Source organism: Neofelis nebulosa, chromosome 5 (assembly GCF_028018385.1).
Source record: "Neofelis nebulosa isolate mNeoNeb1 chromosome 5, mNeoNeb1.pri, whole genome shotgun sequence".
NCBI lineage: Eukaryota > Metazoa > Chordata > Mammalia > Carnivora > Felidae > Neofelis > Neofelis nebulosa.
The window spans coordinates 153,720,574-153,747,372 of record NC_080786.1 but is presented as its reverse complement, the minus strand read 5'-3'; the positions used below and the strand labels follow the sequence as shown (position 1 = coordinate 153,747,372).

Genomic DNA, 26,799 nt, shown 5'->3' with positions numbered 1-26,799 from the left:
GCTGCTGCTGTTTTAGGATTTCAGCTTCTTGTAGATGAACCTTATCCACTTACACATATATTATAAAAGCACATAATCATCTGAATTCATTTCAGGCTGATAACATAAACTCAAATATATATCATTGTGCATGGTATGGCTATATTTTTCCCCTTAACTATATGCTTTTTCTTCTGATGTGTACATCCGTCCAATTTCTGATATGGATAGCCATTCCTTTACAGCACTTAATCCTTTTAAAACCTCAGGATTCGGGGGCGCCTGGGTGGCTCAGTCGGTGAAGTGTCCAACTTCAGCTCAGGTCATGATCTCATGGTTCATGAGCTGAAGCCCTGCATCAGGCTCTGTGCTGACAGTGCAGAGCCTGCTTGGAATTCTCCCCCCTCCCCCACTCATGCTTTCTCTCTCTCTCTCAAAATAAATGAACTTTAAAAACCAAATAAACAAATAAAACCTCAGGATTTTTACAGAAATATGTCTCTATTCGGCAACTTTTGCCAACCATTACTCACAGGCTTTCTTGCTTTATGGCTTGTGCCTTCCCCTTCCAGCTTGTGAAAGTATGCAACTTGAAATGCTTGAACACATAGGAAAGGAACGTGAGTTTTCCTTACTCAGGGTTTAGCCGACACCCTTCATTCTGCTCCGGGCCCATTTTTTCTTCTTTCAGAGCTTTGGGATATTAGTGGTTTTTCCTTTCCTTTATATTACCTGGTTTCACCATTTTAGAAGGGTGGGATCTTGTTGGGATCGTTTGCCCCTAGCTGCTACGCTTCCAAGTTTTAAAGGATTAAATTCTGAAGATGTCAGCACCATGGAGAATTTTACAAAGGTCTCCAGGCTTAAATCGAAAGAAAATGCAATCATAATTACAGGACATCTTCAAGAAGCCTCAGAGAAGCAGCTCACCTCATTAATTTAGAAACCTGACTTGAGCGCATTGAGTGTGCTGACTCCCCTCGCCCGTCATTCCAGAGGAGTTGCCTTTGGAGAGAAAGAAGGGGCTAAGCCAGATGGATTGCCTTCCAGACTCAGTGAGGCTCAAAGAGGTCTATGGACCAGACGAGCCCCAGGCTTACGGAGCAGCAGTGAGGACAGAAAGAACATTCCATGCACACCGGAAAGAGACCGACATTGCATTCAGACTTTGGACTGTGGGTCTCTTTTCCTCCCCTTTGCACCACCAGGTGCTGCCTGGTGAGGGATGCCTTCCTCCAGATGTGTGCCAGCAGCTGGCTTCGGCCCTGGCAGACGTAGCTCTGTTCTTCCTGGACCCCCACGGGCTGCACTGTCTCACTGGACACATTCCCATCCTGGCTCTCGGCCCTGCGTCTCTAATCTGGGTGGACAGGCGTTCTCCTGCGTGGATTTTCAGGGATTGCAAGCTTCCTTAGATGCACAGGACTCTTGGGCAGATGCGTCCGCTGCGTGTCCAGAATTTGACTTTGGGGGTGACGCTCCAGACGGCAGCTCCGAAGGGGCTCTGGGAAGCACAGCCAGAGTCAGGTGCAGTCAAGCCACTTCCCACCGCCGCTGCTTAAAGTCTCAAACTTGAGGCTGCCGCCAACCTTGACTCCCCATCTGGTCACACATCATGCACCTCACTTCACTCTGTACCTCTCCTTCACGGCGAGAAGGAGAAAGGCGGGATTAGACGCGACTATTCGTGTCCCCGACTTCCTGTATTTTAAATACCCTTCACACGTCCTGAATGTGACCACGCGTTCCACGTAGGAATACCCTACGCACAGGGATGGCATTTGCACTGGGGTGTGACCCTCTCTTGTAAGTGTGCATAAACGAAGACGGGCGCTGGGTTCCAGGAAATGCCCGTTGTGGATTTAAACTCCTTGCACGCTTGTGTCCTGCCCCCACAAGCCTGTTCTTCCACATTCCTCTATGTATGTTTGACACGTCGCTTCTATTTGCCTTTTTTTAATGACACTTGTCTTAAGAGTTCATGGCCGAGTACTTGCTGATTTGGCGGAAACAGCTTTTCGGAGGTGAGTCACTTTAAGCTTTGGATTTGTTATTCTCCTTACCGGGAAGATGGGTTCACATATTGGTAAAAAGAGAATAAAATCAAATATCCAAGAAGGAATGAGGTTGTGCAGTCTGGACCAAGCAGGTGAACCACATGTGGTACCCAGACTCGGAAGGACTAGCCAACAGGAGAGCTTCGGTTTGAGTTTTAAGCGTTGTTTAATAACAATGTTCTGACAACTCATCTCAAGAAGAAATGGAATTAGAAGTGAGTCCCCAGGTAGTGGTGAAGTTCTGAAGCTCCAGGCATCTCCCCTACTGGTTTAGGTGGGCAAGTGCCTGGGAAAAATTCAGACGTGCACTGTGCTTTGGTCCAACAAGCCATCACCACTGTTTAATCAAGGCTTTTATTTTAATGTTTACTTTTGACAGAGAGAGAGACACAGAGCATGAGCGGGGGAGGGGCGGGGGCGGGGGGAGACACAGAATCCAAAGCAGGCTCGAGGCTCTGAGCTGTCGCACAGAGCCCGACGCGGGGCTCGAACTCAGACTGCGGAGTCATGACCTGAGCCGAAGTCGGATGCTCAACCAACTGAGCCACCCAGGCGCCCCAACTCAAGGCTTTTTATGTGACATTGGGACAGGACAGTCATCAAAGTCCCCTCCCCGCCAAGCAGAAGTCCTTACGTCCCAAAAGTAAAGCAGAGTATTTTTATTTCAAGATTTCCAGAAACAGAGAAATTTCCAGTGTCTGGCAACATGATCCAAACTTACTCAGTTTCTAAAGAGCTTTAAAAAAATAAAAAATTTAAAAAATTAAAAATTAAAAAATTAAAAATAAAATTTAAAAAAATCATTTTTCAAAGGACCGGCATTCAAATGACATCCCTTGAAGTACTCTGATTATCGACACAGGTAATAGAAGCATTTCTGTCTAGATCAAAAATTTAAGCAGTGATAAAATCTCCATTTTTAGTTCCAGTAGCTCAAGGGAACATTAATGCAGGCTGATATCACGGAACTGATACGGGAAACCAATTTAGGCAGAACATTAGGGGAAAATGTCTAACATCAGTCTGGCCGAGGACGGGAGTGTTCCCCGGAGCTGTGGCATCTGATCTCTCACTAAAGTCATCGCAAGCTGAACTGAGGAAATAACACACCAGGGATATATTTTGCCAGCTGTGGATGGCCAGGGTGACCTAACAGGCTGCTCCCATCCCAGATATGTAATTGGCAAGGTTTTATGGTTTTGTTCAGCTTTGAGGTGTGTGAACAGAATGAGACTGCACACTTTATCGGTAGGTGGCTGGCCACGTCTTTTAAGACACTATTCTAACCTTCCACCGGCTAATCTCGCTCATAATTTCTAGATCATAGCTCAACTCCTCCACGCATTGCTGTCCTTTAAAGTGTCAGTGGGGGGCGCCCTGGGTGGCTCAGTCAGTTGAGCGTCTGACTTCGGCTCAGGTCATGATCTCGTGGTCCGTGGGTTCGAGCCCCGCGTCAGGCTCTGTGCGACAGCTCAGAGCCTGGACCCCGCTTCGGATCCTGTGTCCCCCCCTCTCTCTCCACCCCGCCCCTGCTTGTGCTCTCTCTCTCTCTGTCTTTCAAAAATGAATAAACATTAAAAAAAATTTTTTTTAAATAAAGTGTCAGTGGGCTGGGTTTATGGAAAATGCCAGTGAGACATTTTTCAACACGTAGCTGCAACTCCATATCCAAGTTGCCAGGATCTGGGGGGATACTCGTCGGCAAGCCGGTGCACGATTCCAGTAATGTGTGGCACCGGGCGGCATTGCCTAAACCCACAAGTGAAATGGTTACAAAGGTTCAAGAGAAAACTGGCATACTTTCTGGCTACAACATCGCGTACACAGTTTAATTTCAGGGGTAGCAGGAAGGCTGACAGCAACCGCTTTATGTGCCCAGGCGTGCCCATTTAGCCCTAGGAGGCCACCCACTTCTTTTGTATCCCTGCGATGAGTGCACCCTTGCCGTCTACACCTGCCCGCACCAGGAGGCTAGTCACTGGTCATGCAGCCTACCTACAAACCTGAATGCACGCCGTGGAAATGTCCCAGGAAACAAGCCCTCTATGTGTGTTCTGCAGAGAGCCATGTGGAACGGCTGTCCGTCCAAATCAAAGAACAAATTCTCCCATTTTGTGCAAATGGTTATATAGTTGCTATCACATGTTCACAGCTGGCGAAAACCCTATTCAGATTCTGCTCATTGTACTTGCTTTCCCCTCTACTGCCTCTACCAAGAAATAGCATCAGGTTTCTCCTTGGGACTCGCAGGCAATATTCCCTCGATGGGTGCAGAAAATAAAATCCAAAGGACTCAAGCAGCCTCTCGGGTCCCAGAAAGGGACAGCCGTAGGATCATAAAGCGTTAAAACTAGGCAAGAGGCTAGACGCGACGCTGTCCCACAGTGAGGAATGGGACCCGAAAGGTGGGAAACCGTTCGCCACAGATGAACCACCAGCCAATGGCCGAGCCACAAAGGGCAGGGACAAGAAACGGATCCACTCTTCGCCCGTTCCTTCCTGAGCAAACGGAGACTTGAACGTGGTTTTCTTGCCAGACCGTGCGGCCAAGCAGGTTCACCAGCACTGCAATCGGGGCAACAGCCAAAAAGCAAAGAAAAACCTAAAAACAAGCCGACTAAAACATCAAAATTCTGCGGAGATGGTGGCACGGTCATGGCCAATTCACGGATGAACCCAGCAACACTTCGGTGCTAAACATTTCTCTATTTTCTCCTGAAGTTCCTATGAAAACATTGAATGCCACTACCTGGGAGAAACATTTAGGGAACTCTTTGTGGCCAGAAAATCAATTATGATCTACAACGCACATCTTCATGGGCTGTTTCTGATGCCCCAGACCGTTGGCAAAGTGCACTGTAGGAATGCTTGCTTTATGGACTGGTGAGAAATTGCATTTGGGGGAGTGCACCTGAGTTCAAACTGCCTAAAGGTTTATGTTTGCCTTGAAACTCCAAAGCTCTAAAATCTCAGAAAGATCAGAGCCAGGAAGACTCATCAACGCCATTCTGATCAGCACAGCTAGTGATTCTGTGCCGTGGGTAATGAGTTCTGCCGTGTTCAAAGGTCAATCTTGTTACACTTAGGTCTGTGAGCTTATTAGGATGGGAGGAGTCTAAAGGGGAAATTACTTTGCTCACATCAGCACCTACCCAGGAAAGCCTCTCTCTGACACCCAAGGACCCTTTGCTTTCTAAACGAATGCTGGAGCACAGTTCAATTTTCAATGATCTTCAGGCTCTAGGACAGTGGAACGGTAGAGAGAGAAGAATGTGTTTTAGAAATATTGAAGAGGCCGCTTGCCAAGCACAAAAATGGCATCAAGCTTCCATTTCGCATTATCGTAAATTACTGGAAGGAGTATCCTCATAAATGTCGTGAAGGAGGCCGTATCTCCGTCTTCTCATTTCCTACTCCTCACCCCCCTTCTGGGTCTATGGAATCAATGCATCTTTCAGCCAAGTGTTGGTCTACTCAGTTCCACATCCCAACAGGAAAAAGGAAAGTAGCCTCTGGCACAGGATGGCAAGAACTGTTAGGAATCCCAGATTAGGAGAATCAACTACTCAGTTATTTATTTTTTTTCTGGGGGAGGAAGGGAAATATAATTTTTTTTAAAATTTTACTTGAGAGAGAGAGAGAGAAACAGCGAGGAAGGGGCAGAGAGAGAGGGAGACAGAGAATCCCAAGAAGGCTCTGAGCTGTCAGCACAGAGCCCGATGTGGGCTTGAACTCACGAACTGGGAGATCATGACCCGAGCTGAAATTGGTCACTTCATTGACTGAGCCATCCAGGTGCCCCAGAAATATAATTTTTTTTAATATCTCATTAAATTAAATCTAGTGACATGCAAATAGCCTTCTCAAACACAAGCAACAATCTCTGTTAAAAATAATAATAATAAAGGGGCATCTGGATGGCTCAGTTGGTTAAGCATCCAACTTTGGCTCAGGTCACGATCTCACGGTTGGTGAGTTCGAGCCCCACGTCGGGTTCTGTGCTAATGGCTCAGAGCCTGGATCCTGCTTCAGATTCTGTGTCTCCCTCTCTCTCTGTCCCTCCCCCACTCACACTCTATATGCCTCTCTCTCTCTATCAAAAATAAATAAACATTAAAATTTTTTAAATAAAACATAATAATAAATATGCTTTCAAATTAATATTGGAAAAAGCAAAGTTTACATATAATTACATTTTATTTTATTTTATTTTATTTTATTTTATTTTATTTTATTTTATTTTTAAGTAGACTCCAATGCAGGGCTTGAATTCATGACCCTGAGATCAAGACCTGAGCTGAGGTCAAGAGTCGGATGCTTAACCAACTGAGACACCCTGGCGCCTCAAATAATTACATTTTAAATTCAACGATCCCATAATATTGGTCACCTTTTTTTCTCTTGAACATTCAAAGGATGGTTTACATTAAGAGGCTCAAATCCTCATATCTGTGGGAAATGGCCTTCCCCGACATGCCTGAAGGAACAATCCTGCTGGCCACGTGGGGGAAGAGAAGGAGGAATATCTTGGTTCTGGTTGGCACTTAATTAAAAGGAGGAGATGGTGTTTCTCATATTTCCATATTTCTTAAGCAACTGATCTTGCAGTCACAAGTTTGAAGTTTAATTCAAGGTTCCGAAACTCAGGACTGCAAGAGGGACTAAATGAAAGAGACCTGCAGCCGATCCCTCTCCAGGACAGTGAAAGCACACCTCAGCATTTGCCTCTGGAATGTTCCCAGGCCAGACCTCCTGGGCAACACCTGGGGTCACTGGCAGCCCCCCTTCTCTCCACTCTTCCTGTGGCTCAGGGCAGCTGGGTGCAGTGGGAGGCAGCTTTTCTGGAAGCCTTCGGTTTGTGGCTTCCAGCCCCAGATCCCTGGAGGTGCCTGACCACGCCCCACCCGTTTGGTCTCTGGGGGCCCCAAATCCCAAGAGGCTGAAACCGCAGTCCCTCCCTCCTGTCCTGATAAACCTGACTTTGGGAGGGGGTGACAGTGCCCCCTCTGCGCGTGCACACACACACACACACACACACACATACACACACCAGCCTGGCTGCATTCCTGTTAAGTTCTCCTCCCCAGACTTTGGCCACCTCCCTTTGCTCCTGAATGACACCTGCAGGGGTCTGTGGTGTCTTCAACTGACTCCCTGGAAAACACTAAACTTTACAGGACAGCCTAACTGATCTTTCAAAATAGATCTGACATCTTTCCTTCCTTTAAAAATACTAAGCCAACCAATGACACCATACAGTTAAAAGGATAACATCAATAGCCGGTCTTCCTTGCTTGCTTGTTTTTTCGTTTTTTGCTTTTTCTGAAACCAATCCAGAATTCGTATGCAAAAGTCCTGCCTGTTTTGTCTGTGTAAAGCTTCAATCACTTACCTTTTTAATTGGGGAAGACTGAAACGGGAGCAGATGACCCGGCCCCAAGGTTCGGTGAGGAGAGTGCATGGGCAAAGACACAATGCCATCTTTCAACCTTGGCTCCTCGGATTTGCTCTCCCCGCTTCCCTGCTTTTCCTGACCATCGTTCTGTGGCTTTGGTTGGGTTCCTCCAAGGGGGGTAGTACAGGCCGTCAGAAGACAGAAAGAGAGAGATCTGGGCATTGATCTCCTTGCCTCCTTCTCTGCCAGGGTTGCCAGATAAAATACGGACTGCCCGGTTAAATTCGGACTTCAGATAAACGATGAAAAAAATGTTCAGTCTAAGTATGCCCCAAATACTGCGTGGGGCATACTTATACTAAAAAAAAAATTTTTTTTTTTTTGCTTATCTGAAACTGAACTTTAACCGAGCATCTTGTATTTTTATTTTTAAATCTGGCAACCCTACACGTCTGCAAAGCTGTTGCAGCTCAGGTACATCCACCAACAGAAGAACACAGCCCCCATCAGACTGCCTCTTCGGACAGCATCTTCTCTGGATCCTGGTGCCTCCTGTCAGGCTCTGCCACTGCTCGTCTGAGGTTCTAAGTAAACTATTCTGTGTGGCTTTCCCTGAACCCCGCAGACATCTTTGCAAACAGCCCCTTCCTAGTTGATGCTCCTCAAGTTATTCAGGGGCGGGGTGCACCCCCCCATTCCCTCCCAGGACCATGGCCTGCGTGTTTGTCACTAAGGACTTCTGGCCCCATTGTCCCAGCATTGCTGTTTCAAAATATGCCTTCACCCGTTCTGATCCCAACATACAGCACATGGCAGGTGCTGAGCAAATACTCTGAATGCATAAAAGAAGCTAAAGTTGACACTGTTTCGCGACATCCCTTTTCTGGTTTGTAAGAACCTCAAGGTCTGCATCCAGAAGAGATTACATTCCTACCAGCAAGAACGGAACACAATCCAGAATTGTGTCTGAAGAAGCAGGGGAGAGGAGAAGCAGCCAATGGGTTAGCGAAGACGAGAGGTTTAGGCATGTGACAGTTAACTACTGTCCCCAAGTTTAACAGCGTAAACTCAGGAAGTGTTTATTCTGCCCACCGGGTCCATGGACTCAACTGGGCACTTCTTGCGTGGAGTCGTCCATGGGGCTGCCGCCAGATGGCCCTGGGGCTGGAGTCCCCTGGAGGACCCTCACTGCACATCTGGCAGTGGGGCTGGGAGGACCCGCACTGTCACTGGCTGGTTGGGCATGTCACCAAGCCACTGCTCCACGTGTCTAGCTCAGGCTTCCTCACGACATGATGCTTTCAGGATACAGGACATCTCACATGCCAACTGGCTTCTCCCACAGCAAGTGTTCCCAGAGAGAAAAAGTGGAAGCTGCCAGTTTCTTAGGGCCTGGGTTCAAAACCCCCCATGCATCCTGTCTGCTGCCTGCTGCTGGTCGGAGAGGCCACACGGGTCCAGATGTGAGAGAAGGGGACTCAGAACTCCCTCTCCCTGAGCTAAGACTTCATAGCCATCTGTAATCCTCTACAAAGTACCATGCAAAATCAGAGATCATCCATAATTACAGCCAGTGTACAAAGTGATCCAGGAGTATTCACCAAGTGCATTAAAAAGTAAGGAAAATAGGGGTGCCTGGGTGGCTCAGTCAGTTAAGCGTCCGACTTCGGCTCAGGTCATGATCTCGCGGTCCGTGAGTTCGAGCCCCACGTCGGGCTCTGTGCTGATGGCTCAGAGCCTGGAGCCTGTTTCAGATTCTGTGCATCCGTCTCTCTCTCTCTGCCCCTCTCCTGCTTGCTCTTTGTATCTTTCTCAAGAAGTAAATAAAAATCAAACTTAATAAATAAATAAATAAATAAATAAATAGAAAGAGCCAGAGGGGCGTCAGGGTGGGTGGCTCAGTCAGTTAAGCGTCCGACTTCGGCTCAGGTCATGATCTCACAGTTCATGAGTTCGAGCCCCGTGTCAGGCTCTGTGCTGACAGCTCGGAGCCTGGAGACTGCTTCGGATTCTGTGTTTCCCTCTCTCTCTGCTCCTCCCCCGCTCATGCTCTCTCTCTCTCTCTCTCTCTCCTTCAAAAATAAATAAAAACATTTTTTTAAAGTTAAAAAAAAAAGAAAGTGCCAGAAAGAAAATGTATTATAAAATGAATGATACATATTTACCGGTTTTAAAGAAAACAGTCTGTATGCCCCCATCCCCCGCCTCGAGGCCGGCCTCACAGCCAGGCAACGTGTGTAGGGCCCCCACGCTCAGCAGGGTGATTTAATGCTCAGCTTGGTAATTTCTGAACAAGGGGGCCATGTTTTCATTTTTCCCTACACCCTGATGTTGGTGGGTCTCTCCTTTGCCGAGAGTGAGAAAGGAAAGGAGGTAGCAATCCACGAACAACCAGGAATGAGTTTGCTACGTCTGGTAGTCCAGAGCACAGGGCTGGGTGAGCTGGTGAACAGGACAGCGTTTGCTCTCCCGACTCCTCCAAAAAAGCCAGGGCAAAGCCTCTGACCTCTGCCACAGTGACTCTGCCCATCTGCTCCACTAGGTTTTAGCAAAGGGGGGGGGGGAAAAAAACAAAAAAACGTTATCACATTTTTGAAGTAACTTTTAAAAAGAGGATTCAGAGCCAAATCTGTTCTCAGCTTGCCTAAGTTAATGAAAATTGGTTGCTTCCTGAAAACACGGAGGAGCTCGCTAAGGAGGCATAAAAATGGTACTTGGAACAAAATAATGCTGTCTCTTGATTGAACGGTCCAAATGCGGCCAAATTGTCGCAATTAATTAGTATTGATCAGAAACGCAGACTCGTTACTGATGCAGAATGCTGGGAGAAACCAATCAATAGCTTGAGTGGAATTTACATAAGTTCACAACAGGCCCCAGGGGCTCTCCCCAAAGCTATGTTCTAGAATGTTGCAGAGAGCTTTCTTGGGAGGCCCGGGGCAACTTCTGCCCTAGGGTCTGAAGCGACATCTGTGGTGGCCGTAGGGATGCGCAGGGAGGCATGTTTAGAAACCCCAAGACTTCCTCTTCCTATGAATGGGAGAGTCAGTCCAGCCTGAGAGGGAATTCAGTTGCTGAAGACACTTCAGCCCACTATCTACCGAGAACACCCTTTCTCAAGAAGGAACATTAGCATTTACACATGCTTCCGTAATCGCAGATGAACTCACAAATATGAAACCTACAAATTTAAACCATCTTATCAGAGAGCGCAGGCTGAGATGCCAGTCGGTTTTCTCTTCTGAAAAGCTGCTTGCTGTGCAAATTAATTCTAGAAGTAAAATTGTGAGGGTTTCACGTGCTTAAAAGAGCAAAATGTTTTCAAGCACTTGAGAAATATTATTTCCATTCGAATAATTGATTAGCAGAATATGAAATGTTCCTGTGTCCTAGTTAAGGAGGGGTTCCAAAGAAAGGAAGGATCGCCATTTTCCTGCTTACAAGCTGCTTTGTAGGCTTAAAAAGACCTTAAACAGCAATTCTTTGGGCATAATTTCTACCTTCAGCTTTTCACCAAGGCATATGGGCCTTCTCCATATGATAGGAAACAGAATTCTATCTTCGGCTGGTCTAAAGTTATCCAATGTTCAATCTTAAAAAGGAGGAAGGAAGGAAGGAGGGGTGGAGGGAGGGAGGGAGGAAAAAAAGTGAAAAATATGGATAAGCCCATAAATTAGCATACTGCTTCAGTGTTTTAATTTTAAAAATTAATGTGGCTGTCCCTGTAATGAGTCTGACATCACACATATTTTCCAGAGGCTGGTTAACTAAGTTGATGAGATAACAGTGCTGTTGAGACTATGGTTTCTGGTTTGGCCAGGATGTAAGCCTGTGAACCTCATTCTGTTCCATGGGCTCAGACCCGAACCCACCCTAGTTGCCAGTTTACAACCAAGACCCCAGGTCAGGAGGAATCTCAGGAGTGAGTGTCTGTGGAGACAACCTGGAGTGTCTACACTGCTGGCCAGATAACCAAAATCGTTTTCTTCTGATTGGTGTGACCTTGGACAATTCACCAACGTCACGGGGAGCTTTGCCTGATGCAGCCTCCCTACGCAACTCCCAAGGCTGCCTTGACAGAAGGTCATGCATGAGAGCATTTTAAGCCACGCAAAATATACAGATGTAGAGAATGACAACTGGGCACAGCTACAAATCTCGTCTCCTACTGACAATCCTTCAAGCGCGTTTACTCCAAGACAGCGGATTAGAAGCACCATATTTATCCAAGGTATTACCTGCACACTAAAGTTATTATAATGCCCAACCTGAGATGCAAAAACAAAAAACAAAAAAAAAAAATCGCTCATATAACTAAGATGAACAGAAATAAATTTCCTGTCAGCACTAATCCCTAAAATAACCTTCACACGGAATCGACTCACTTGTTGAACAACATTACCCATTGACCAGGTTTGTGCGGAGACCCTGGTGGTTTAAAGGCCCGGCTTAATAAGCAATTCCGATTTCATTCTGTCTCCCTCTGGATCAATATCAGAAGCAACCTTGTGTGTCCATCCCTTCCTTCTGGAATACAGATCTTCAGAGTGTTGGACGCTGACAGCAAAAGGGGAATATCCCGGTGTAATATTTGAAGGCCCTGTTAGTGTTTCTTGTTTGGATTTTGTTTTGTTTTGTTTTTATGCTGGTTGCTTTGAGACCGGAAAAAGAAGGAGAGAAAGGGCCAAGAGGCCCCAGATGGAGCCCAGAGTCATTTGATTTTTCGCCTTGAAAGCTTCATGTGTCCGTGGCATTCGTGGCAGTTTTCGCAATATGTCAGCACAGGCGAACTCCGGGCTTCATGCAGCTCCCAGCTTTATTACGCCAGCCGGAGACAGATTTAGAGCTTTCCGGGCTGGTAATCGTTGCACACCTAGAGATTGATAACTGGGGAAGTGCTTTTCCCGCAGCCAGGTGCAGGCTAGAAACATTTTAAACAGCATATTTCGGATACATTTTGCTGCTCGACATCCTATTTTCCCCCCCTTTTCAGGGAGGCTTAGCAGAAGATGGTAAATTCCCGCCTGAACTCCTTTGGGGATTTATACAGAGTTGGCATATTAGATCTCGGTGTGGAGCAGGGCTTCACAAATCCCTGCCTTCCAGATGCCTGCACACGCCAGCCTAGATGCACGCCACAAATCCACACTGAGGGGCCACGGCTTTCTCTCCATCAGCCCTCAACCTTGGTCTATCATACTGCCTTCGAAGCAGAACCAGGTCACCTCCCTGCTTTAGGCGGTGGCATGGCGTGATGCCTCTGTAGTCTTTCTAGAAACTGCATTTATTCCTCTTGCCTTCCATCCAAACTTCCTGTGCACACAATCAGGATCAGCCAGGCAGCGCCTCCTGCCAGAACTGACTGTCCCTCTCTGGCTCAAGAGAGAGCACTCAGTCATCTCTGTTCCTGGACCCATCCCCCTCCCGGACCCATCCCACTCCTGGACCCATCCCTCTCCTGACCCATCCTTCTTCTGCACCCATCCCACTCCCGGACCCATCCCACTCCCAGACCCATCCCACTCCTGGACCCATCCCACTCCTGGACCCATCCCATCCAATATAAATGGACTAAATGCTCCAACCAAAAGACATAGGGTATCAGAATGGATAAAAAAAAAAAACCAAGACCCATCTATTTGCTGTCTACAAGAGACTCATTTTAGACCTGAGGACACCTTCAGAATGAAAGTGAGGGGATGGAGAACTATCTATCATGCTACTGGAAGTCAAAAGAAAGGTGGAGTAGCCATTCTTACATCAGACAAACTAGACTTTAAATTAAAGGCTGTAACAAGGGATGAATAAGGGCATTGTATAATAATTATAGGGTCTATCCATCAGGAAGAGCTAACAATTATAAATGTCTATGTGCCAAATACAGAAGCCCCCAAATATATAAAACAATTACTCACAAACATAAGCAACCTTATTAAGAATGTGGTAACTGCAGGGGACTTTAATACCCCACTTACAACAATGGATAGATCATCTCGACACATGGTCAATAAAGAAACAAGGGCCCTGAATGATACATTGGATCAGATGGACTTGACAGATATATTTAGAACTCTGCATCTCAAAGCAACAGAATATACTTTCTTCTCGAGTGCATATGGAACATTCTCCAAGATAGATCACATACTGGGTCACAAAACAGTCCTTCATAAGTATACAAGAATTGAGATCATACCATGCATACTTTCAGACCACAGTGCGATGAAGCTTGAAATCAACCACAGGAAAAAGTCTGGAAAACCTCCAAAAGCATGGAGGTTAAAGAACACCCTACTAAAGAATGAATGGGTCAACCAGGCAATTAGAGAAGAAATTAAAAAACATATGGAAACAAACGAAAATGAAAATACAACAATCCAAACGCTTTGGGATGCAGCGAAGGCAGTCCTGAGGGAAAATACATTGCCATCCAGTCCTATCTCTAGACACAAGAAAAATCCCAAATACAAAATCTAACAGCACACCTAAAGGAAATAGAAGCAGAACAGCAAAGACACCCCAAACCCAGCAGGAGAAGAGAAATAATAAAGATCAGAGCAGAAATAAACAATATAGAATCTAAAAAAACTGTAGAGCAGATCAATGAAACCAAGAGTTGGTTTTTTGAAAAAATAAACAAAATTGATAAACCTCTAGCCAGGCTTCTCAAAAAGAAAAGGGAGATGGCCCAAATAGATAACATCATGAATGAAAATGGAATTATTACAACCAATCCCTCAGAAATACAAGCAATTATCAGGGAGTACTATGAAAAATTATATGCCAACAAACTGGACAACCTGGAAGAAATGGACAAATTCCTAAGCACCCACACACTTCCAAAACTCAAACAGGAAGAAATAGAAAACTTGAACAGACCCATAACCAGTGAAGAAATTGAATCAGTTATCAAAAATCTCCCAACAAATAAGAGTCCAGGACCAGATGGCTTCCCAGGGAAATTCTACCAGACATTTAAAGCAGAGATAATACCTATCCTTCTCAAGCTTTTCCAAAAAATTGAAAGGGAAGGAAAACTTCCAGACTCATTCTATGAAGCCAGCATTACTTTGATTCCTAAACCAGACAGAGACCCAGCAAAGAAAGAGAACTACAGGCCAATATCCCTGATGAATATGGATGCAAAAATTCTCAACAAGATACTAGCAAATCAAATTCAACAGCATGTAAAAAGAATTATTCACCATGATCAAGTGGGATTCATTCCTGGGCTGCAGGGCTGGTTCAACATTCGCAAATCAATCAATGTGATACATCACATTAATAAAAGAAAAGAAAAGAGCCATATGATCCTGTCAATTGATGCAGAAAAAGCATTTGACAAAATTCAGCATCTTTCTTAATAAAAGCCCTCAAGAAAGTCGGGATAGAAAGAACATACTTAAATCATAAAAGCCATTTATAAAAAGCCCACAGCTAATATCATCCTCAATGGGGAAAAACTGAAAGCTTTCCCCCTGAGGTCAGGAACACGACAGGGATGTCCACTCTCACTGCTGTTGTTTAACATAGTGTTGGAAGTTCTAGCATCAGCAATCAGACAACAAAAGGAAATCAAAGGCATCAAAATGGGCAAAGAGGAAGTCAAGCTTTCACTTTTTGCAAATGACATGATATTATACATGGAAAACTCGATAGACTCCACCAAAAGTCTGCTAACTGATACATGAATTCAGCAAAGCCGCAGGATACAAAATCAATGTTACAGAAATCAGTTGCATTCTTATACACTAAAAATGAAGCAACAGAAAGACAAATAAAGAGGCTGATCCCATTCACAATTGCACCAAGAATCATAAAATACCTAGGAATAAACCTAACCAAAGATGTAAAAGATCTGTATGCTGAAAACTATAGAAAGCTTATGAAGGAAATTGAAGAAGATATAAAGAAATGGAAAAACATTCCGTGCTCATGGATTGGAACAATAAATACTGTTAAAATGTCAATACTACCCAAAGCTATCTACACATTCAATGCAATCCCAATCAAAATTGCACCAGCATTCTTCTTGAAGCTAGAACAAGCAATCCTAAAATTTGTATGGAGCCACAAAAGACCCCGAATAGCCAAAGTCAAGTTGAAGAAGAAAACCAAAGCAGGAGGCATCACAATCCCAGACTTTAGTCTCTACTACAAAGCTGTAATCATCAAGACAGCATGGTATTGGCACAAAAACAGACACATAGACCAACGGAACAGAATAGAGACTCCAGAAGTGGACCCACAAAAGTATGGCCAACTAATGTTTGACAAAGGAGGAAAGAATATCCAATGGAAAAAAGACAGTCTCTTTAACAAATGGTGCTGGGAGAACTGGACAGCAACATGCAGAAGACTGAAACTAGACCACTTTCTCACACCATTCACAAAAATAAACTCAAAATGGATAAAGGACCTGAAGCTGAGACAGGAAACCATCAAAACCCTAGAGGAGAAAGCAGGAAAAAACCTCTCTGACCTCAGCCGCAGTGATTTCTTACTTGACACATCCCCAAAGGCAAGGGAATTAAAAGCAAAAATGAACTATTGGGACCTCACAAAGATAAAAAGCTTCTGCACTGCAAAGGAAACAATCAACAAAACTAAAAGGCAACCAATGGAATGGGAAAAGATATTTGCAAATTACATATTGGACAAAGGGCATCCAAAATCTATAAAGAACTCACCAAACTCCACACCCAAAATATAAATAATCCAGTGAAGAAATGGGCAGAAAACATGAATAGACACTTCTCTAAAGAAGACACCCAGATGTCCAACAGGCACATGAAAAGATGCTCAACATCGCTCCTCATCAGGGAAATACAAATCAAAACCACACTCAGATACCACCTCACGCCAGTCAGAGTGGCCAAAATGAACAAATCAGGAGACTATAGATGCTGGCGAGGATGTGGAGACACGGGAACCCTCTTGCACTGTTGGTGGGAATGCAAACTGGTGCAGCCACTCTGGAAAACAGTGTGGAGGTTCCTCAGAAAATTAAAAATAGACCTACCCTATGACCCAGCAATAGCACTGCTAGGAATTTACCCAAGGGATACAGGAGTACTGATGCCTAGGGGCACTTGGACCCTGATGTTGATAGCAGCACTTTCAACAATAGCCAAATTATGGAAAGAGCCTAAATGTCCATCAACTGATGAATGGATAAAGAAATTATGGTTTATATACACAATGGAATACTACTTGGCAATGAGAAAGAATGAAATGTGGCCTTTTGTAGCAACGTGGATGGAACTGGAGAGTGTTATGCTAAGTGAAATAAGTCATACAGAGAAAGACAGATACTGTACGTTTTCACTCTTATGTGGATCCTGAGAAACTTAACAGAAGACCATGGGGGAAGGGACGGAAAAAAAAAAAAGTTAGAGAGGGAGGGAGCCAAACCATAAGAGACTCTTAAAAACTGTGAACAAACTGAGGGTTGATGGGGGGTAGGAGGGCAGGGAGGGTGGGTGATGGGTATTGAGGAGGGCACCTGTTGGGATGAGCGCTGGGTGTTGTATGGAAACGCATTTGACAATAAATTTCATATTAAAAAAAAAACGAGAAGAGAGCACCCAGTACAACATTTGGTCTCATTCATTGTTAGCGATCATAGAATCATATCAAAGCAAACTGAACGCTATGTGGTCCTAGCATATCCCCACACCTACTAGAAGTTTCTCAAGCCACAACCCCTTTCTCAAAGAAGGGGCTCACCTACTCAAGCATGGCGCCTGAGATCTTGGCACGGGCACTCACACCTCAAAGAAATTACAACTGCTGTGAGCCCCACAGGTGGTACAAGTGATGCAGAATAATACCTTCCTTCTGGACATCTACCCAGAGCCTGGATAGGAGGGGAGACTTTCCTTCGGTCAGGTGCACTCATGCCCTCCACCTCCAAAGACAGAACTTTCTGGAAACAAATGTATCACAGCTCACCAAATCAGGAGAAATCCATCCCAGTTTTAGAAATTCAATTTAGCTGGGGTAAGCCTCCAGGCTCTGAACATAAGCTCTGCCAGAGGTTTATTATTCGTAAATCTTTCCTTCAGACTGGAGGCCTCCCAGAGGCCACGCTCCTTCCAGTATTTTTCTACTTTTCTATGTCAATAAAAACTTTAACTCTTGGAATCCCTCCGATGACAAGTATCAAGATACAGATTAAGGCACTGAGGAAAACTACTGACTTGAAAAATACCTTTACTTGTGTCCAAACTGGTGATTGGAGGTGAATACTCTGGAGTCAGATGGTTTGTGTCTCTATTTGTAAACATGTGTGAGATTACCACAGCCCAGGAATTATTGTGTCCCTCCAGGAAGAACGCTGTGTCAAGGGATAAATGAAGTTCTCGGCCCAAACTAATCAGCCAATGCAGGTAGTTCGTTCATATAGGAATGAATATCTCTGAACTAACAAGACCCCTTTTTTCTAATACTTTTTAAATGTTTATTTTCAAGAGAGAGAGCACAGCCTCACGTGCAAGTGGGGGAGGGCCAGAGAGCGAGAGGGACAGAGGATCTGAAGCAGGCTCTGAGCTGACAGCAGAGAACCTGATGCGGGGCTCGAACTGGCGAACCGTGAGATCATGACATGAGCTGACGTCGGACATTTAATAACCCAGGCGCCCCAGAACTAACAAGATCCTAACGAATTCATTTTTTAACTAAAAAATATACCCCTCAGGGCGCCTGGGTGGCTCAGTCAATCAAGTGTCCGACTTTGACCTAGGTCATGATCTCACGGTTCATGGGTTCGAGTCCCACGTCAGGCTCTGTGCTGACAGCTCGGAGCCTGGAGCCTGCTTCGGATTCTGTGTCTCCCTCTCTCTGCCCCACCCCTGCTCACGTTCTGTCTCTCTCTCGCTCTCTCAAAAGTAAATAATAAACGTTAAAAAATAAAAATAAAAAATATAACCCTAAAATTTCTGAAAAACCTGTCAGATGTGATGGAAAACATTCGAATTTGCTGGGTTGTGTGTCCAGAGGTTGGCATCCCAGAGACTGAGGAAGAATTCAGGGGCATTCTGAATGTAATGTGGATAAACGTCCTTTTTCACATCCACAGCAACAACACCAGCAGTAAAAATAATCTTGGGATACCAAGAATCCAGAGTCCCTGGAGATAATTGAGATAATATTTAATGTCACAAAATTCCAGCAGAGCCGACAATCTGGATCCCTCTGGAGTTTTAACACGTCTGACTTGTGTCTTCTGTGATCTGGCGATCTGACCAAGAATGTGGAGGCCCTCACTCCTCACCCCTACAGTCTGTTTGGCTTTAAGTGGTAAAATGAAGGCCTAAAGTACGTTTATAATAGTTGCAATGAGAACACTTGTGGACAATAATGAAATCTGGGGATGATCCTTTTGTGTTTAACTACTGCCCACCTCTCGGAACATCTTGGTGGGTCCCTGTTCCTTCAACATATGTGGGCACCTTCATTTGTGTTAATAGGAAATATACATTCAGACAAAAGATCTCACTCCTGTGATGACAGAGTAAAATAATTTGAATTTCAATGGAATGTAATATTAGTTTAAAACAAATTCCAAGATGACATTCTCATACTATAAATTTAAGAAAATTAAGAAATTTAAGAACTAAGCGTCTTAGATTTTTAGGAAAATGTCTTTTAGACCTCTTCCAGAAGGCTTCACCCCACTCACCACCGGGTTGTTCCTGACTTTTGTCTTGGTTCATTTTTAGAGGCAAAGCACAAATTTAATATTAGGATAAAATACCGTGTGCATATATCATGCATGAGCAGTTTTGTCTGAAATTAAGGTGCAACACGTTAATAATTTGAATTCATACAGCACTTTGTTCTACAATTATTGAGGAATGTCTAATTCTAAACATCCCATTTCTTACTCGGAAGTGAATGTCCTCTAATATCTAGAATTCTATAAAGGAAAGCTTTATCCACAGCGTCTCGCATTTTTCTTTCCACTAATTTTCATACCTCCAGAAAAGACACATTTAGTTTTCACTAGAAGGGATCAGGTTTTGGCTGAAAGAAATTACATGCCTCAGAATGAAACCTCCAATGGGGTGCCTGGGTGGCTCAGTCAACTGACCGTTAGACTCTTGATTTCAACTCAGGTCATAATCCTGGGGTGGGGGGACTGAGCCCCACGTTGGGCTCCACGCTGAGTGTGGAGTCTGCTTAAGACTCTGTCTCCCTTGGGCGCCTGGGTGGCTCAGTCGAGTATCAGACTCTCGGTTTCAGCTCAGGTCATGATCTTGTTAGTTCGTGAGTTCGAGCCCTGCCCCGGGCTCTGTGCTGGCAGCGAGGAGCCTGCTTGGGATTCTCTCTCTCCCTCTCTCTCTCTGCCCCTCCCCTGCTCACTCTCTGTCTCTTTCAAAATAAATCAATAAAACACTAAAATAAAAATCTCTCTCTCCCTTTCTCTCTGCACCCCCCCCTCCCAAAATAAAATTAATTACTTTTAAAAGAACAATGGCAGGAAGTCGTGTCTTCTGTAACAGCTGACAATTCTCTTGGGTGCAAAGCACCGAGCGTGTCCGCATGCTTCCCAGCGCCTATGGGTCTGATGCCAGGGTGGAGCCACGGGGCAGAGACAGTGACCAGGAGGGACTGGGCCCCCCTTGGGCCCTGACTCTGCCTTCCCTGCAGACTCCCGGCTCCTCGCGCCTGACACAGGAGCCACAGTAGCTCTCACGGTGTGGACCAGGCGCCCTGGGGGTGCTGCCCTCCTCTGAGGAAGCGCTCACATCAGAATTATTTGTTATAAATACTAATACAATAATGCTTTGTTAAACCGAGTTCTCTCACGAGGGCACAGTGGAATTTTCCTGCGGCCACGTGACCCGACGTCGCCGGATGGAACGCGGAGGCAGCTGGCTTCTATTAAGTCAGACATTAAAGAGGTTTGCAAAAATGGAAAACATTGCCACTCTTTCACTAAATAGTTTTTTCTGTTTTGGAGAATGCAATTACTCTCTATTTTAAAATGCGACTTGCGTGAACATGTCAGGGGTTTATCGCTTTATTTTTACTGAACTAGGACCTAAACCTTTTTTAAAACGATCTTCCCCCTTTTAGTTTCTCCCATGGGAACCGTCGACGGACAAAACCAACAAAAACGACAGCTCTCCGTGGTCTTCCAGACCCGGGATCGCGGGGCGGTGGGGTCCGGGAAGGGATGGCGGCCACCGTGCCACCAACCGGGGAGAGGGGGCCGCCCCCTTCCCGGGTCTGCACAGCTCCCCTCACGCCGCCAGCAACCCCCCCGCCCCCGCGTCACACGGAAAAGACCGGTGTCCCCCCCCCCCCCCCCCCCGCTGCGATCAGGGCATGCTTGGCCACCAACCCCTCTCCCCATCCACATAATGCCCTTTCACCCCGGGGCCAGCCCACTGACCTTGCCGCGCCGAGGAACGAACGTTCCGGCACCTGGGTCTCGCTCGGGCCCCAGCGCAGACTCGGGCAGAGGCCCCTGAAGGCCGGCTGGGAGTTTCTGCAGCCGGTACTGAGAGGGGCACCGCCCCCCCACCCCAACTCCCAGAGGAGCGGGCACCCGCACAGACCCCCGTCCGGCAGGAGGCGGGACCCGCGTTCCAGAAAGGTGAGTTCATGCGGGGGGGGGGGGGGGGGGAGCACACTCTGGTCCTCGTTAGCATGCGTCCTTCCCTTCACCCGCTAAAGCTGGGGAGGGGGGGGGGGGCGGCTCGCACCCGGCGCGCCCCCTCCAAGCCTCAGACCCCGTGCGTGACGATCGCTCCTGCAGATCCAGGCCCGCTGGGGACGGCAGCCCAGCGTGCACGCGCTTTGGCCTCTGCCGCACACGCACGACCCTCCGGGATCCAGACCTCCCTGGGGCCATCGCGGAGCTCTGCGTCCTAAGTCCAGGGGGGGTGAGGGAGGGGGAGGGGGGTAGGGGAGGGGGAGGGGGTGGGGGAGGGGGGAGCGGGGCTGGGACGCGAGGCAGGCTGCAGAGCCTCCCGCCCCGGAGCTGAGCGCTTCACAGCTTTCCAAGCGCTTATGTCACGTGATCTCATTCTATCCTCACAACAACTCCGACGATTCTCACCAGCCCTAATGAAGAAAGCACAGAACTATATTTGCATTGTAATCATCACGTCACCCAAAACGGGAGTCCTCCTCTGGGAAGGAAACCGTTTTCTTATCACCGCGTGTAGCTATAGCTTGGTTTTCTTTGCAACAACCGGACCATGGCGCACGCCGTGGGTTGCTCGGATCCGCTCTAACCCGAAGCACAGACACGGCTGGTAAGCTGGTTTGGATAGGCGTTATTACCCAGGCGCGCCGCGTGCACGAGGCCACAGAGGCGGCGAAAGTAAATGTCTAGACTACGCACGTTGGCTTACCATTTTCACCAGACGTCTTGTCTTTTCCATTGGTTGCCCCAGTGCCTTGTCGCTAAAGGCGTAAAAAAAGAGAGAGAGAGAAATTGTTATCAGATGTATTCAGGATTATTTTTCATCTCTTCTGGTGCTGCAAATATCTGTTGCATTATATCACATTCTGTGTTACTTTAGCTCAGATGGTTAAAACGTGGTGCTCATGAGACCAGGAAAGGGTCAACCCCAGGAAGGATCTGTTCAAGTTGCACAGACTGCCCCCCCCGCCCCCCACGACCCCCATCCAAGGAGCACCAGATGGGAAGCTGTTGTCGACTGACGAAAACCTCATCTGGAATATGAGGAGGACGGCCAAGACTTTGTGCCAACCGTCAAGAAGATGAGAATTGTCGTTTTTGCCAGCGATGGCCGTTGTCATTCTAATCACAATGTCCAGGGTCTTACTGTTAAAGAAAAATGTTAATCAACTAAAAAATTATTATGTTTAGTCAGCTTCTCCTACTGTTGAGACACCTTTCCGTCCTTGTTTAAGCCTACCCTGTGCACTTTCATTTTACCAGGCTGGCCTCTTATGGTTAGTCTTGGGTCGCTGGGCAAGATTCTCCGGCTGTGAGGTCTGGGGAGCCATGGGAAATGCACTACACATGTCAACATACAAACACGTTTCTTTAGAGCTTATCCAACTACTGTCTTTAACATCATGCTCAGACTTGTTCTAGGCCGTGGAGAGACAAGCATTGTGTCAATCCAATTTTCTGGTCATTATCAGAAAATGTGCTTCAGGTCGAACAAGATCGAAGAGATGATAAAGCTTCTAAGTTTCGGGTGAAGAAAATGAAGCCAGGAAGGGAGCCTGATTTGTCCAAGGTCAGGAGCTAGTGGGTAGTACATTAAGACTACAGACAGAATTTCCATGCCCAGAGGTTAGCGTCTTCCAGGAATTGTCATTGTTACTAACTATTCAGATAGGATCCTGGAAAGAGAGAGAGGCGGAGAGCTAAACAAGGAGAAAACCACTACAGATGACTCTCACTGAGGGATAAGGATATCCTCAAAATTTATATTTGGGTCTAGGACTCCAGCCTAAAAACAGTATCATGAAAATAATTATCAGCTCCCATTAGCGTTCAATGTTGTCATAAGAAATTCCCAGATCCTTCGTCCACCCTTGATTAACAGTCGAGGGATCATCCGGAAAAATCTTGCTTTCGGGTCCTAATTAGTGTAAATAAATCGGGTGAATGATAAAGACTCACGTAAACCGAGTGAATCATCCCTACGGACTCCTGATGCCCCGCGCAGATGGTTACTCAGGAGAATGTGGCAAAGCCAAGTGTCCCGGGGCTCGGCCAGCCCGCCACACACCCTATCCCGGTCAATGTGAAGTGCAAATTGCCCACCCAATTCAGGGGTGCTCTGTCCCGTTCTGGGAAGGTAAACCACTTCTCTGTGACAGGAGGTGGAAGGAATGGCCAAGTTGGAAAGACTATATACACGTGGGCCCCGTCTTCATGTCTAATGTAGAACACCTTGAGTTTTCAGAATGCTAGACCTGCCAGTGTGTTCTTAGGGAGAAAGGCTACACTGCTTAACCAGACATCCACTCTTCTTCGACACACTTCGAGTAGGGCCCGTGCCGTGCAGGGCGATGATGCCACGGCATCATCGGCTGAACAGTCAACCAAGAGCGTGCATCATCTCCATTTAAATAAATTACACATTTCTTCAATACAGTGGATTTACCAGTAAAAGGGCCCTTTCTTCTCGCCTGCGCTTGTTTTGAAGTCCCCTTTTCAACCTCAAGGCGGTGAGGTGGCTGTCCTGGAGGGAATCGGACCACCCATGCGGAGGATCCGCGTCAGCTGTTGGCGACTGAACTACTCCAGTGTTTGCGCCTTCCATCCCTCCCCGCGTAATCCAGGGAGGGGTCAGGGGGAAAAAGCGACTCTCAGAGAATAAAAGGGCAGGGTTGGAGAGCTGAATAAAGTCGAACTAAATGGCATACAGATGCAGAATAGATGCACAGTCAACCCTCGCTGTCTTTAAAAACCTTCAACACTGACACCTTTCAAATGTCACGAATACTTCGTTCCATCAAAGGTCACATTGTAGAAACCCGAGGAGATCCAACATGAGAGGTGCACAGGGGAGAAAAGGAGTTCATTTTTTCAGGATCTCTAAGAAAAGGGTTTAGTGTCAGGTCTTATATGATGGAGGCAAGGTGAAACTGATGGGCGTCACGAGAGATGATCAGAAAATGATCCTGACAAAAAAGAACTATTCACCGGGAGGATCTCTTTTCAAAATTCTCTGAGACCTTGCAGCATTTCTCGGGGAAGGCTGAGAGCAGCGGAGAACAATCCAAGAGCTCTCCCATTCTGGGGGTCTACGGCGGTCATCACACCCGACTGCTTTATCGCCATGGTTCTTGCTGTCCGCCCCTTGTCACGGCCTTTGGCACAGATGCTCTCATTCAGGTCCCCTCCCGGCCCACTCCAGCCTCCCCCCACCCCCACCGCCACCCTAACAACTTCACATTCATAAAACACTCCCGTCTGGGACCGTCCACCACATCTTGTCCCACCACAGACCCAGAACCTTCTTCCACGCCCTCCTAAGTGTCTGAAGAATAACAGACCCTTCCCTCCTCGGCCATCCGAAATCAGCATCCCTGCCGCTCAGGCCAGCTCTGTGCTCATCTCCTCAGACACAATGGCATTCTCTCTTCCAACGTATCAAGACAGTGTCTCTGTCATCGTCCCCAAGACCTCTTGAAGGGACAGAGGGTCTCGTGTGAGAAAGCTTCCACTGAATTTGCCTTTATGATCACCAATGAGACAACTACTCAGCTTATGAGAACACAGACGCATTTTCCTGAAAACTACCTCCCTATATTGCCCTCATTTCACCATTAGGAAATGCTAAAGAGCCGGGGCGCCTGGGTGGCTCAGTCGGTTGAGCGTCTGTATCCGGCTCAGGTCATGATCTCCTGGTTTGTGGGTTCGAGCCCCGTGTCAGGCTCTGTGCCGACGGCTCAGAGACTGGAGTATGCTTCGGATTCTGTGTCTCCCTCTCTCTCTCTGCCCCTTCCCCACTCACTCTCTGTCTCTCTGTCTCTCAAAAATGAATAAACATTTAAAAAATTGAAAAACAAAAGGAAACGCTAAATAGCCATCTAAGGAACCTTCTCCAGTACAGGCTGCTGGTCGGCACGACCGCTGCAGAATCTGCAGAGAAGCAGGGAGAAGATGGGAGGGAATGAGGCAGAACCAGTGCCAGAGAGGACTGTCCTCAACCCTCACACACTTGCCAAGCAACTCACCAGGGTCTCAGAGGGGAAGTGTCCTTCCCCAGGGATGTTAACTAATAAAAAGCTATCATGTCAGAATTTAATAAAGTCCCAATTAAAAGGAGCCTAAATGAAGACTGGGTGTGTGATAGTTTCTTCTGAAAATCTAGTACATGCCATGTACCCATAAAAAAGGCAGGATTGGTACTTCAAGGTATAAATTTTGAAGGAATTTTTCTGACAGTCCCACTGCGCCAAGGGCTGCAGGGAAATAACAAAGAATCTGTCTTCATTTGGTTTCCCAGAAAGCAGAGCCTGAGGCAAATGGTATTTGCAATACCCTTTGTTAGAGAGGAAGGAAGGAGAGAAGGCAGACCCATCATAAGCTGGCCATCCAGGTGTGCCTGACCCTGACCTTGCCCCTCTGAGAGCTGTGTGACCCAGCGGACCCAGGGGAGGAAAGGTAAGCCAGTGAGCCACCAGCTCTTGTCCCTCGCCAGTCCAGACCCACGCCACCAAGTGTCAGTTCCTGGTGCTTCTAGACTGGGCGATGTCTCAAAGCTGGAATCTGCCAGGGGACTGGGAGGAAGCCCCAGAACGGGAGATTCAGAGGTGGAGACTCCTGGCATGGCCGGAGCTGCGTGCTGTCACCTCACACCTCCCTGAAGCCTGTGGAGCCTGCGCTGAGCCGGCCACCCACGGGATCCTCACCAACAGAGCCTGAAGTGACATCTGAGCGGTGTCTGACTCAGCACGCACATTTGTCTGGCTGACTCTTTCAACCAAGTTGCAAACTCACGGACAATCCCTTCATATGAGATACTCCACGAGCAGAATTGGCCACGACTACTTTCCAGTAAATAAGTGGCTTTGGATCCATTTTTTCTTGTACTTTGAGCTTAGACTGGAGACTGAGGTACATCTGATCACATGTAGGCCGCATCTAGGCATGTGCACACATCACTAATACCCATGTCCTAATGGTGCCAGCTGCAGTAGGAAAGGGGGAGGTGCCCCAACCTTCACACATAGACCCAGAAGCAACCTTATTGCATGCTCATGGTAAAATCACCCTTCCTTTGAGAACGAGTGACTGCATTACTCCTCCGTCCTCTATCCTTCCTTGTGAGATCGACTACAAAATCTTGGTGTTCTTGGAGTAGCCACCATTGGGTAATGTGAGTGAGGCATTCGCATCAGACACAAAATGTAAGGGGGCACCAAAAAAGTCATTAATTAAGACAAACAATTATATAAACACTTATATGTGGGAAAAGGGAAAGAAAGAAAGAAAGAAAGAAAGAAAGAAAGAAAGAAAGAAAGAAAGAAAGAAAGGAGAAAGGGGAGAGAGAGGGCAAGGAAGGAAGGAAAGGGAGAGAGAGGGAGAAAGACAGGAGGGAGGAAGGAGGAAGGAAGAAAGGAAGGAAAGAAAGAAATGGAGAGAAAGAGAAGAGAGAGGGAAGGAAGGAAAGAAGGAAGGAAGGAAGGAAGGAAGGAAGGAAGGAAGGAAGGAAGGAAAGAAATGGAGAGAGAGAAAGAGAAGAGAGAGAGGGAAGGAGGAACAAAAGAAGGAAAAAAGGAAGGAAGGAAGGAAGGATGGAAGGAAGGAAAGAAATGGAGAGAGAGAAAGAGAAGAGAGAGAAAGAGAGGGAAGGAAGGAAAGAAAGAAGGAAGGAAGGAAGGAAGGAAGGAAGGAAGGAAGGAAGGAAGGAAAGAAAT

General features: G+C 46.6%; 1 protein-coding gene across 1 annotated transcript in view; it reads right to left on the bottom strand.

Moving 5' to 3' along the window:
* Positions 1–26,799, bottom strand: part of PCP4 (Purkinje cell protein 4) — a 60,743-nt gene that overhangs the window by 11,415 nt on the left and 22,529 nt on the right. Inside the window, exon 2 of the mRNA XM_058732054.1 lies at positions 21,798–21,849. Within this exon, the coding sequence (XP_058588037.1) occupies positions 21,798–21,849 (52 nt within the window). The remainder of the gene's footprint in view (positions 1–21,797; positions 21,850–26,799) is intronic.